Here is a 13,343-nt window from a genome sequence, read left to right as displayed (position 1 = left end):
CAATGTCTTGCATGAGTGAATCTGATAAACAGAAACTGTACAAAGCTTGTCACGTGTGTTTGATTGTGCCTGAGTGACATGTGTACATTCTGTACTTCTCAGGTAAACAGATAATTACCATTTCCTACTTACAAATCAATCTCTAGCTCTGAGCTTTCACAGATGTGTGGAACGTAAAAAGAAAAAAAATTAACTTGAAAACTAAAAGTGCTGCTATATGTATTCACCAAAGCTCTTCCAGCATGGCAAAATAGATGAGACATAATCAAATTTAAAAATCTATGCATATGTGTGCACAAGCACATGTGCCTCAAAGCATGCCTATTCCACAAACGAAGGCAGATTTTCTAAGGCCTGATGCCCTTCCTTCTGCAATACCTCACCTGTTTCCAAGCAAGGTAATAATTCCCTACTCTACTGAACAGCAAACAGCCTGGACAAAGCTATGAGCCTATCTGTTTACAAAGATCATGGAACATGTGAAGACATGTAAAGAAACCCAGATGTGCTTTCACAGTTAACTGCAAGCATGCAGCACCTCCTGTATTAATAACAAGACTATCGTTTATTTACTCTGTGAGTGTGTGTGTGTGTGTGTGTGTGTTTGTCCTCCACCACCATGACAACTGGTGTTGGCTTGTATACATCCCTGAAACACAGCACTTCAAAAGAGATCAATAGAATAAGTACTAGGCTTAAGACAAAAAAGTTGATTTGTTTGACTAAGACCCTTCAAAGCAGTAGCCAAGCATGACCAAAGTCTTATGAGTGAGATGAGTATATGAAATGAAAAATGTCAGCAAACATATAAAGACAAGGGGAAACACCAACTCACACAAAAGCATGCATAGTTGTATGGTTCAGAAATTTGCCCCTCAACCATGTAGTTTTGGGTTCAATCCCACTGTCTGACACCTTGGGCAAGTGTCTTCCAGGTCAAGCAAGGCCTTGTGAGTGGATTTGGTCGCTGGAAACTGAAAGAAGCCAGTTGTGTATGTATATATGTTTATAACCATCACATGATGGTTATATAAACAAGCATCATCACCATACAAAGTGTGTCCAAAACCAATCTTCTGTGAAAATATGTCTGGTCATGGGGAAATATTACCTTACTTGGTAACATGTGATGGTTGGCAACAGGAAGGGCACCCAGTGATAGAAAACCTGCTTCAACAAATTTCATCCTACCCATGCAAGCATGGAGAAGTGGACATTAGAAAGATTTTATAAACAGACACAACTAGCCTCAGTTTGTGTCAGCTCGTTATATACATGTGTGAGTTTCACACACGCACACACACACACATATACATATATATATATAAATTTGTCCCTTAGAAAGGGACAAATTTAGAAATAGAAACCCTGATATATAAGACAACAAATGATTGCAGTTGGAAAGCCTTTCATCATGGCTACCCATGGTGCTAAAAGAACCAAAAAAATTTTCAGTAAACCAGGAACTCTCTCCATAATTTTCAACACCCCACCATTCATTAGTTCCCACTATCTCCATGCAGAAATGTACACAAAACAATCTTAACACACAAAAGTTCATGCCACAATTACAATACTGTCTTTAAGATAGCATGTTAAAAGTTTGTGTGCATGTGTATAAAATAGAATTATATTATATATACTAGCATAGTACTCATCAAAAACAATGGGTGTTTATTGCAGTCTCCTTTCCAGTACTCTTAATCATTCTACTTCAGGCTTTGATTCAATTTCCTAAGATTCATTTTGTCTTCTTTCAGTTATTCCTTTTACCTTGAGCCTTGCTTCTGTTTTCTCCTTATGTTTGTCGCTTTCCAAAACTTCTACCCAATTCACATCAAGCACTGACTTCTGATGACACTCATCATCTTTGGTGTGCAGTTGGGAAATCAAGTGAGAATTTCTTCGTCTGTTTGACTTGCAATCACCTGTTGTATATTTGAAAAGTTGTCTCTCACTTCTCTACTCTTACACTATCACTCTCTCACACTCCTTCACTTTTCTCACTGACTCACTCACAGACATCATTATTACTTCATGTCCTCTATGTCAATATATAGGATGCAAGAATAGCCAGGTGAATAAAAAGTTTGCTTTAACATCATGAAGTCCAAGGTTCAATAAAACTGAGTGGCATATTGATTGAGTGTCTTTTACCAGCCTCAGGTTGACCCAAGCATTCTGAATGAAATGTGGTAGACAGAAACTGTGTGGAAGCCCATCAGATGGATTGCACCTAAAGTTCAAAGGGCCAGCCTTGTTACATACTGTGTCAAAATGATTCAGCTTGAGAATCAGGAGACAATGATTTTGGAATACTCAGCTACTTCACATTAACTGATGTAGGTGACTCAGTTAATTGTCAAAATCAATGGAGGATCCACCATCATACGCACACACACACAAAACCACATATATATATATATATATATATAGTAATATTAATAATATTAATGATCCTTAGATGGAATTTATAAATATTTAATGCATAGCTATGCGCATTTCCACAAATTACATGTCTCTTAAGATCACAGTAGTCTGTAGTATTTGTGAGCATCGGGTAGATCATAACTCAACCAACCTTCACACTTGGCAAAAGAGATAAACATCTCTCTAGTAAACATCCATTAATGTTATATTGCCTGAAGAAATGAATCCACAAAGATGATCTAACTGATGCCCACAGATACTATGGAATACGGATTGTGATCTGAAGAGACATATGATTTGTGGAAACAAGCGTAACAATGCATTAAATGTTTATAAATTCCATCCAAAGATTATTATTACTCTATTTATCTTACATTATATCAGTACAGCTCGATGCAACCCCAAAAACTGGTTCACCAGTCAGCATCATTAAACTGCGGCTAGCATAATGGAATAGGAGCTTTATTTGCATTTTCAAAACGTTTCCCATAAACAAATTAAAAAGATAAGATATATACATACACACACACACACACACACACACAATGATCTGCTTATCTCAAAACCTTCCATCAGCCTATCTCCATGTTTCTCAACATCTTTCTATCTCACAAACTTTTAAATCATACATGAATTTGTCTCTCTGTACTTCTCATCACATCACCTCTTTATTGTAGACACCTGTCTTTTTATGCTTCTCTTACCTGTGTTATCTCTTCTCTCTCCCTCCTTTCATCTCTCTCTCAACTTCATTGTTCATTTCACTTTCTGTGAAGCCCCCCACCCCCACCCCACTGAGTCACTTTATGGAGCTGTACAGCAAATAGATAAATATGTTCTGTAGTACTGCACATTGATTTCTATTTCTCCTGTTCGTACCACCTAACACAAATTGTATGTATATGCATACATACACATGTACATTATAGTCATTTTAAATGTGCACTGTCAATTACTGGAAGAACAATTTTTTTTTAAATTCCAAAAGGAAAAATAAATTACACAACCTACCATTTTCACAAACTCAAACATTTCAATCATGGCAGAGTTCAGCAGGTTATATCTGTCACCATTAGCATTAAAGGCATCTACAACAGGTTGAAATAGATTTCCCTTAGTGATGTAACGATTGTAAAATTCCTCTTTCAAGCCAATTATCTTTCTCATAAATCGCAAGGCACCTGTAAAAAAAATTGTGATTGCAATTTAATAGAAGTCAAATGTAGACATATTAATACAAGCTCCACACTACAATTACAATCTAGACTTCAAAATTAATTTTTGATAAGAATTTTAATTGCCTACACTAAAAGATTAGAAAATTGATATGATCTGCAAAGAAAATGCTGATACAACAAAATTAAAAGAAATTAAAATTTTTCTTATGTAGTTAAGATAATATACAATAAATTTTATTATCAACTATAAAGTAATTAGGAAGTGGTACCAAGTTAATACTTAATGGTGAATAAATAATACCAACTACAGATAGACTTGAACAAGAATAATTTTGATCACTTACACAAGGCTAGAAAAGCATGCTGGGACTTCAGTAAGACAAGAACCCTCCGTAGAAGGTCCTTGCTAATGATATAATTCTTGATGTGATACGTATGGTGTTCAACACAAAATGAAAGTAACTCCATTATAAGACTCAGAAGTTGAGCAGTTTGATAATCATCTGTTGAAAAAAGAAAAAAAAAAAAAAAGGAAAATAATTTACAAATATTATTTTTTTAACCAATATATTATTAAAATTGGTCGACCATGTATATTTTTATGTATTAGAGAATGCAAAACAAAACAAAGCAAAGAAGGAAGACAAAAAGAAGAAACAAGTGTGAAAATGGGAAAAGGCACAGGAGTTTGTTGCTATTGCTGCATTTTACAAAATGTTTATATTATTGCAAATATTTCAGTTAATATCTAACTGAAATCTCATTTTAACCTTACATAGATACTGAAAATATGTTTGAGGAAAACTGAACATTATTAAGAGAAGTATAAAGTAACACCATAATTCTTACGTATAAATTGATCTAAAAAGTATTGAATAAAACACTTAACTTTCTATATTCATATTTATTGTTCTATAGTAACATAATATCTAGTTAGATGTTACTTACACAAATGTAATTAAAGAACAATCCATTTTCATTAGATACAAAAATGCAAAGAATACTGGCTCATTATAAAACAGGTAGTATTAAAAAACAAAAAAAACTTACCTTTACTAGGTTTATTGTCTGTAGTGTTAGCAAATAACGGAGCAGTCAATACATGCATACTATGTTTATAGAAAAAACTAAGAAATTCAGTTTTTTCAGTTTTCTGAAAGAAACATAAAACAGTTATTATTAAAATATTATCCATTATGTTCACTTCAAGATATTAGTTTCTGTACAATCACACCTCAACTTTAAAATTTATTCAAATTGCAATAAAACATGATTTACAGTGAAATAGTGAATAAATGTGTAGATTTCCAAATGACAGCAAAACATGATTACAATAACTCGAATTTTATTCTGCATGTAAATACATTCAGCATAATTCAAATATAATATAAAACACAAATACTCCTAGTGAATACAATAAATTAATGATTATTTCAAGATTATAGTATAATTTTTAAAACAATATCTTAAGTTATCAAGAGAGAAATGAAGCAGAACAGAATGCGTTAAGTTCAAAAATCTTAGGTTCTAAAATTAACCCTATTGCTAGTGTTCCTACTATATTGATTGCTTCCTTAGTCCCCTAATGATTTATTCATAGCTGTGCTACAGCTGTTCAGGTTAAAAACATGATCTACAGCAACTGAAGAGAACCATCCATCTCTACAAATGCACAATTCATCCAAACTACAAAGGATGTCTTAGTGCACTGAACAGCTCCCCCACCTCTTTAACTGCAGCTGATCCTTTTAGTGATTTGCCAAAGTATCTCCACAGACATTACACATTCTCTTTTCTTCTCCTCTCAACCAAGGTGATTTTCTAACCAGTACTCCCACAGAAAAAACAACCAGTTTTGCTGCTCACTTAGAATCTAGCCTCAAGTTGCATGTGAGTAAATCCCTCCAAATCTATCCCCTTTCAACACCACCTTCACATGTTGTTGGCATTCCGTCGCTTACGACGTCGATGGTTCCAGTTGATCCGATCAACGGAACAGCCTGCTCGTGAAATTAACGTGCAAGTGGCTGAGCACTCCACAGACACGTGTACCCTTAATGTAGTTCTCGGGGATATTCAGCTTGACACAGTGTGACAAGGCTGGCCCTTTGAAATACAGGTACAACAGAAACTGGAAGAAAGAGTGAGAGAAAGTTGTGGTGGAAGAGTACAGCAGGGTTCGCCACCATCCCCTGCCGGAGCCTCGTGGAGCTTTAGGTGTTTTCGCTCAATAAACACTCACAACACCCAGTTTGGGAATCGAAACCGCAATCCTATGACCGCGAGTTCGCTGCCCTAACCACTGGGCCATTGCGCCTCCACACCATCACACATACATATGAAGTATAAAAGCGCCTCCAGTCAATTCAAACCAAGACCACTAGCCATGAGAATGTCTCTTCCATTGCCTTCACTGCACCCTTATTAAACTCTTGATTCTCTCTCTTTACAAGGATATATCTTAATTTGTGGAAATGCAATACAGTATCTCTAATTCCCAAGAAGTGCAACCCCTCCAACTTCTGTCACATTTACTTCTCAACTAAAAAGCAACAGAGACCACCATTAACAATAATATTCAACACCACAAATCAATCTCTCTCTCATTAATGACTACCAGTACAGTTTTCATAACGCTAGATCTATTGCAAAACTACTCCCATACATCATTCACCAATGTGCTCCTGAGCTAATGAAATTTAGGACAGTAGAGTTGTTGCCCTCAACATCGGCAAACTTTTTGACTATGTTGCATTCAAAATTGCCTGACTATGGGCTTCAGCTGCCTTTCATCCCATGGATCAGTAGTTTCCCATGAGATTGGCCTATCGTAATCTGTGCTGATGGAATTGTCTCTTTGACCCAACTTTCTACTCTGGTATGCCACAGCTTTCCTGTTATACATCAATTACTTACCAAAACATCTAACAACAAGCACTCTTACATAACCACTCTTCATTCTTTTTAATCTAATACACCCAAAACATCTGAATGCATAATCTGCACTGATTACATGAAAACAGGTCACAGCAACATCCTACAATGACTTCCTGTCAATCTTGTTTTCACTCAATAATAAAAATTCTTTTTGAAATAATTGATACTCCAGACTCTACATTAACTACTCTGCTCGGTCATTCCTTTCTAAAATATCAGCCCTCTGGAATTTCCTCCTTGTAAATGTCTGCATCTGCAATCATCAGCTTGAGTATCAATCTTATCAATATTGGAGGAATTGAGAAGAAGCAGTGCCATAGCTTCACATACTATAGGCACCATCTCTTCCTTCTGATCTACACCACATCCTTTAATATCTGAAACAGCAAACTTAGTTATATCTTAAAATGTGTTGATTCCAACAGTGGCAACCCACCCAACCCATGCCAGCATGGAAGGTGGCACATTTACACTTACACACACACAAATTGCAGCAGAGCATTATTGTTTACCTCCTTTTTAAAAATTCTTAAATATTATTTCTTTGTATTTTTAGCTCTAATGCACATTTTAATTTTGAGAGAAAAAATATCTAATTTGTTTTGAATACTGATTTAATTTATTCTCACTCTTCTTTTTCTTTTTATAACTGCTTAAAAGGAAAATATATATAGCCTTTTCATGAAGGTGCAACTTATGTCTTCCACATAGCAACAAAGAACTGGAATGTCTAAAGCACAAAATTACAAATGTTAATATTTCTTTTCTTTATTTTCCCCCTTTTTCAAGTTTATTGTCTGGAACTTTAAAACAATAAAACATTTTATCCTTCATAACAGGAGTAACATAGAAAGTTCCACTTTTCTTCTTGTGGTAGAGCAGTGAATACTATAATTATCTTTTCCATATGTCTAATTGGTGTATATCACATTATTGCTACCTATCCTACTCTGAAGAACACCATAATTTTCATACTGGAAAATAAAAACTGATCAGATGATTGAAAAGACTATTGTCAGAGCATTCAAAATAAATAGGATTCCAAAACTTTTCTTCAATCAAGGCAATGAAAAGAATGATTAACAAAAGAAATATTTAATAGAAACATACATTGGCTGTGGCAAGCATATTCTCGGGATCAATCAATAATCTTATGATAGCCATCAACTGCATTGCGCCACCCAATTCTAAAAAAGAAAATTTATTTTCAATACAAAAAAAAGACCATTTAACAAGCTTTTTGTGTCAACAACAGCTTTTAAAATTAAGAAAAAAAAATTAAAATCATAAAACCTGTAATAACTCTTATAGAACTTCTACATTTTTAATATACTTCATTATAATTCAGAGAGATTGAGCAGTAAAATATTACTCTAAAATGCTCACATAACCTTTTAGCAAGATCAGTCAAATGTGATGCATATTTATTCACATTGCTTTGAATTAATCATGCATTATCTCATAGTTTTAAAATTTTGATGATGTGACTGATTATTTTTACAATGACATTGTGGGGTAAGTGTGAGAGGCTGGATCTGCTTAGTTTGAACATAAAACAAGTAAAATATTTGGGCTGGATATGGCCAATTTAAATGCTAAAGCTTTAATATTAAAATATTAATACAAAACATCTAAGCAAGATTCAAAATGAAGGCGGCGAGCTGGCAGAAGTGTTAATACGCCGGGCGAAATGCTTAGCAGTATTTTGTCTACCATTAATGTTCTCAGTTCAAATTCCGCCAAGGTCGACTTTGCCTTTCATCCTTTCGGGGTTGATAAATTAAGTACCAGTTATGCACTGGGGTCGATGTAATCGACTTAATCCCTTTGTTTATCTTCGTTTGTCCCCTTGTGGGCAATAAAAAAAAAAAAAGATTCAAAATGTTCTGCCCATTCAAAATGTTTAGAAATCAAACAAAAATTCTGAAAATTACAGTTGAAAGAGTAATAATTATCAATAATAAATCTCTAAGCTAGATGTAAACAGTAGCAGCATGACATCATGAAGTATATTTGCCACCTAAATGTGGTTGACCCATATGGGACGATGCTACTGTTGTTTATAGCCCCAGGAAGACATCTCCAGTTGGCTAACGACACACTGTCTGTGTCCAAACAGTATTGGCAAAGGGAAATCATCGTTCCCATCTCTAGCCTTATGTGACACACACGGACCGGGTTTCTGGGTAGTAACCCGTCATCAGCGTGTGACAATCACCAGCTAAGGATGAGAACTGATTCCAAACGCAAAATACTATATGCTTTTTCCAGTGACAAACTTCGCTAATCTCGAAAAAGGAGAAACAAGAAATAATAAATCTCTGAGTGAGTTGTAAACAGTAGCAGCACAACATCATGAAGTATATTTGCCACCTAAATGTGGCTGACCCATATGGGACGATGCTACAGTTGTTTATAGCCCCAGGAAGACATCTCCTCCAGCTGGCTAACAACAACACAGTCTGTGTCCGATCAGTATTTGCGAAAGGAAATCATCGTTCCATCATCTTCCTGGAGTTATAAACAACAGTAACATCGTCCCATATGGGCCAGTCACATTTAGGTGGCAAATATAATTCACAAAGTAATAATTATATTATAGAAATAATAAAAAGAAATGCAATATGATAACAGAATGTAAAAAGTGAGAGAAGACTACCTCCAAAATTTATATAACTGTTTCTCCCTAACAAAATTTATTCGTAAACAACTCCAATGGTATATTTAATGTGTGAGGTGGAGGGTTGACATTCAGAGGTTTCAATGAACAATTCATGAAATAATTTCAAAATTTGTAAATTTCATACTATTCATGTTGCAATAGAAGAAAAAAGAAAAAGAACAAGAGTCTCTTTCTCATTATCACAGAAAATAGTCAAGGAGGAAGATTGCAGTTCACAGATTTTAGTGACTTTTTTTAGATTACTGAATCAGCATAGATGGGATTGTTATATGCTAGTGAGAAAAAAAGAAGACAAGAAGTAGAAAAATAATTCTAATAGGTCTAGTAAAGCAAGCTGAAAGAGTGGTGAGATGGGGACCACTAACAAACTGCAATTTCAATGATAAATCAAGTGAGTGGAGCCCATTAATAAACAACTTTGCCAGAAGTGTAACATGCATGTATGTATGTATATGTGTATTCGTGTGTATGTGTGCACATACACACACAATCATAAAATTTTGTTAACAAGAGCAGAATATGAAATGACATTTCTGATGATTCTAACCTTGATTCCATATTGCAGATTTTATAATCCAATGCAGGAAAAGTCAAGATACTTTTATAAGTAATTACATACAATAATTTCTTTGTAGTCATATCTACATCTCACCTATCTAAGGTACGACATAAAGTTACCTAGCACGTATTGAAGTTGATTCTGCAGTCCATTTGTTGCATTATGCCAATATGAAATCCTTGTGGACAATAATAGCTGAGCATATTTGTCTCATGATAGAGAAATTGGAAGGATTATTCTTTAGATACTTAGTAATTTAATGTCTATGGTGATCATACTTAGTGAAGTATTTAAAAAAGAGAATTGAATTTGTGTGAGAAAAATGTCTAAGGTGACATTTAATGTGTATGGACAATAAAATAACTGATTACTGACACTACTTTGAAATTTGTCAGAACTGAGACTAAAGAAAGGTTGGGAGAAACTTCCATGGCAAAAGAACTAGAAAACTTGGTCATAATTGGAACAGGGTGAAACATTACGAGCATTTACCCAACTGGATTGACTAAGTAAGTGTGGTAGTAATAGCAGAACAAACTTAGTCAAGTTTTGTTGGTTTATGAGATTTGGTAGTGTGGGACTAACAAAAATTTACATAACTGCATGCATCAAAACAATTAGATTTTTTTAACCCTTTAGCATTTAAACAGCCCAAATATTTAATTTTGTTTTTTGTTCAGACAAACTAGATCTGGCCTCTCACACCTACCTTATGATGTCATTATAAAAACAATCAGATCATCAGTCTCAAAGCTTCAAGATAATGCATGATTAATTTAAAACAATGTGAATAAATAAGTATTACATTTGACAGGATAATCTGAATGCTAAAGGGTTAAAGCTGCATGCCAATAAATTTCAAATCGGACTTATTTTCTGCAATTATATCATGTCAAACAGTGTAATAATGTTATCAGCAGGTGTATCAGCTTATTGATTATAAATCAGTAGTCCAACACATTCTATTTTCAAGTCATATATTAAAGACTTCTGATATAAAGTATTGCTAGAGTAAAAAGTAACAATTTAAATCAAATTTTATTCAGGTTTCAATAATGTATCAAAGTATGTGAAATAGATTATCAATTTCTAAAGCTAAAGTACACTTTCCATCAAATCCAAGTTCAAATAAATAATGTGAGATCACATTTTAATTACATTTCATGTAACTTATTCTAAAGTTCTCAAACATATTTTTAAAAGTATTATTCGTTAACTAATTTCAATAAATTTTCTTGTTATTTAATAGAATTTTCATTATTTTAATACAATTTATATCATTTTTACAGGTTGTTGAAATTAAACATTTTATTTCACAAGTAATCATTAAATATGAAAGTATTAAATCAGCAGCCCAGTATTGGTTAAAATTAAAATAAAATAAAAATAAAAACTAAGATAAATAAATTAGTCATTGTAAACAACTGCATGCACTAAGGAAATACACTGAATTTTTTTCTATTACTGTCTAAATTAACAAAATAATCAACTACTTAAATAACCTCAGCATATAATAAAATATACAATTTTGAGTAATTCTAAACAGCCATCACTGAAAGAAGACTTTACTGAGATCTGTTAAGAACCCGCTAAAAGTACAAAAGGAATCTATATGGAAACATCAAGAAATCTACCAAAATAAAGTAAGAAAATCATATACATTGAAAAGATCGATCATCTTACCCCATCTACTGACCAACAAATGATTTAACGGCTGGCGTGAACTCTTGAGACATCTCTTTCTTTTCAATTCTATGAGCGAATGAACAGAGGAAATATCTCAATCTTGGACAAATAAAAATTAACCAACAAGAGGAAAGAAAGAAAAGAAAAAACATTAAACACATAAACTAGCCTACATTAACCATGGATAGAAAAGCAAACACCAACACTAAAGGCTGTCTTCTTCTTCTTTTATAAAACCTACTCAAAATTAAACCAAATCAGCTACAAGAGAGGTAAGAACAGTAGAATAACAAATCAGAAATATATAATTTCATATCTTTAAATCAAAACTTTCTTTTTTTTTTTATAAACCAAGACATTCTCAGAAGACAAATATTGTTCAATACCAATGATCTAAAACAGATTCACTAACATTCTAAGTAAAACAAAATATAAAGTGAAAAGAAACCAGCTACTTTCAGATTTATTGCCAATCAAAAAGACAGCAGTTTAATAAATAGAAAATTTCAGTTAACAAACTTTATTTGTGTGTGTGTGTGAAGGAGAGATAGAGAGAGAGAGAGATTAGAAAATTTATATTAAAACCTTATGTACACAATGATTTTATTTCTTGTAATCATATGAATTCGCTGAAATATCCAAAAGAGGTAAATTTGGCGATTTAAAGTCTAATTAGAAATGTTACCTTACCAATAATTCCAGTTTATAAACGCAAATAATAAATTTTCAATAAACTACTGTATTAATAAAATTTCAACTAGAATTTATGTTAATCACTTTACTCCATATAAATTTAATCTAAGGCATAAACAAATACTGAAATCTAAAAGTAAATAATAACCAAAGAAGTTGGTTAAAATCTTAAACTAAAAAAAGAACACATAAAAGTGTTCGAATTATTTCAAAATTGGATAAATTTTCTTTGAGAAAAGTTTTCAACAAATTTCTCACACATAGTTCAAATAGAAAAGAGAAGTGACACTTTGTTGTCTACAATTTTCTTTTTAATTTCTATCTTTTTTGTCTTATTTAACCCTTTAGTGTTTGCATTATTCTGCCAAAATTAATGCTTTTTTATCCACATTGTTTTGAACTAATCATGCATTATCTTGTAGCTATGAGATCTTGATGAGGTAGCTGTTAATTTTTAAAACAATATTGTAGGGTTGGTGTGAGAGGCCAGATCTGGCCAGTTTGAACATAAAACAGGCAGAATACTTTTGGCCGGATATGGCCGGTTTAAATGCTAAAGGGTTAAGCTTAAATCTTCTGATAGAGATGCCTAAGAAAAGATCAACTATGACCATTATTTTTGTTTTTTATCTTTTAATTAAGAGATAGTAACAATTTTATTAAAACTATACAAAACACATGGATTTTCATGACGAAAGTATTCTGCTTTGAGAAAATAGATGTTCTCAAAACATCAAAAACTGTAATGGCAGTACAAAAGATGCAACAAGCTCTGGAAGGCCAACAGAGCAGGATCGTTTCTTGGTTGTTGTTAGAAAACTGACCCAGTAGCTCAATTCATCTTAACCATCATTCATCCATTTGCAAGATCTTGTTAAAATGGTTAAGTGAATGCTACATGTTTTGTAAGTTGATTTGAATGTGTAAAACTTGTAAGTTGACTCTTGATTTTGTTCTTTTAATTATAAAATATTGATACACTTCTAAAATATTGAGCACTACAAAGAATTTGTACAAGAAAATCATTAACATACAGCAAAGGTTTTGCTGTAAGGTTTTGCTATGTGTTAAGTAGAAGTTAATTTAAAATATTTATTTCTTTATTGCCCACAAGGGGCTAAACATAGAGGGGACAAACAAGGACAGGCAAAGGGATTAAGTCAATCACATCGACCCC

General features: G+C 33.2%; 1 protein-coding gene across 4 annotated transcripts in view; it reads right to left on the bottom strand.

Annotated features, from left to right (window-relative positions):
* Positions 1 to 13,343, bottom strand: part of LOC106869438 (serine/threonine-protein phosphatase 4 regulatory subunit 3A) — a 57,352-nt gene that overhangs the window by 15,225 nt on the left and 28,784 nt on the right. For 2 of the 4 annotated variants that reach the window (XM_052971713.1, XM_052971714.1), the window contains 5 exons: positions 11,471 to 11,539; positions 7,656 to 7,732; positions 4,659 to 4,761; positions 3,953 to 4,111; positions 3,442 to 3,611 (listed from right to left, as the gene is read on the bottom strand). In XM_052971713.1, the coding sequence (XP_052827673.1) occupies positions 3,442 to 3,611; positions 3,953 to 4,111; positions 4,659 to 4,761; positions 7,656 to 7,732; positions 11,471 to 11,539 (578 nt within the window). The remainder of the gene's footprint in view (positions 1 to 3,441; positions 3,612 to 3,952; positions 4,112 to 4,658; positions 4,762 to 7,655; positions 7,733 to 11,470; positions 11,540 to 13,343) is intronic. The other 2 variants (XM_052971715.1, XM_052971716.1) reach the window with 1 other exon arrangement.

This window comes from Octopus bimaculoides, chromosome 11, assembly GCF_001194135.2.
Source record: "Octopus bimaculoides isolate UCB-OBI-ISO-001 chromosome 11, ASM119413v2, whole genome shotgun sequence".
In the NCBI taxonomy this organism is placed as follows: Eukaryota; Metazoa; Mollusca; class Cephalopoda; order Octopoda; family Octopodidae; genus Octopus; species Octopus bimaculoides.
The sequence above is the reverse complement of the archived record's forward strand: the minus strand, read 5'-3'. Positions and strand labels throughout refer to the sequence as shown.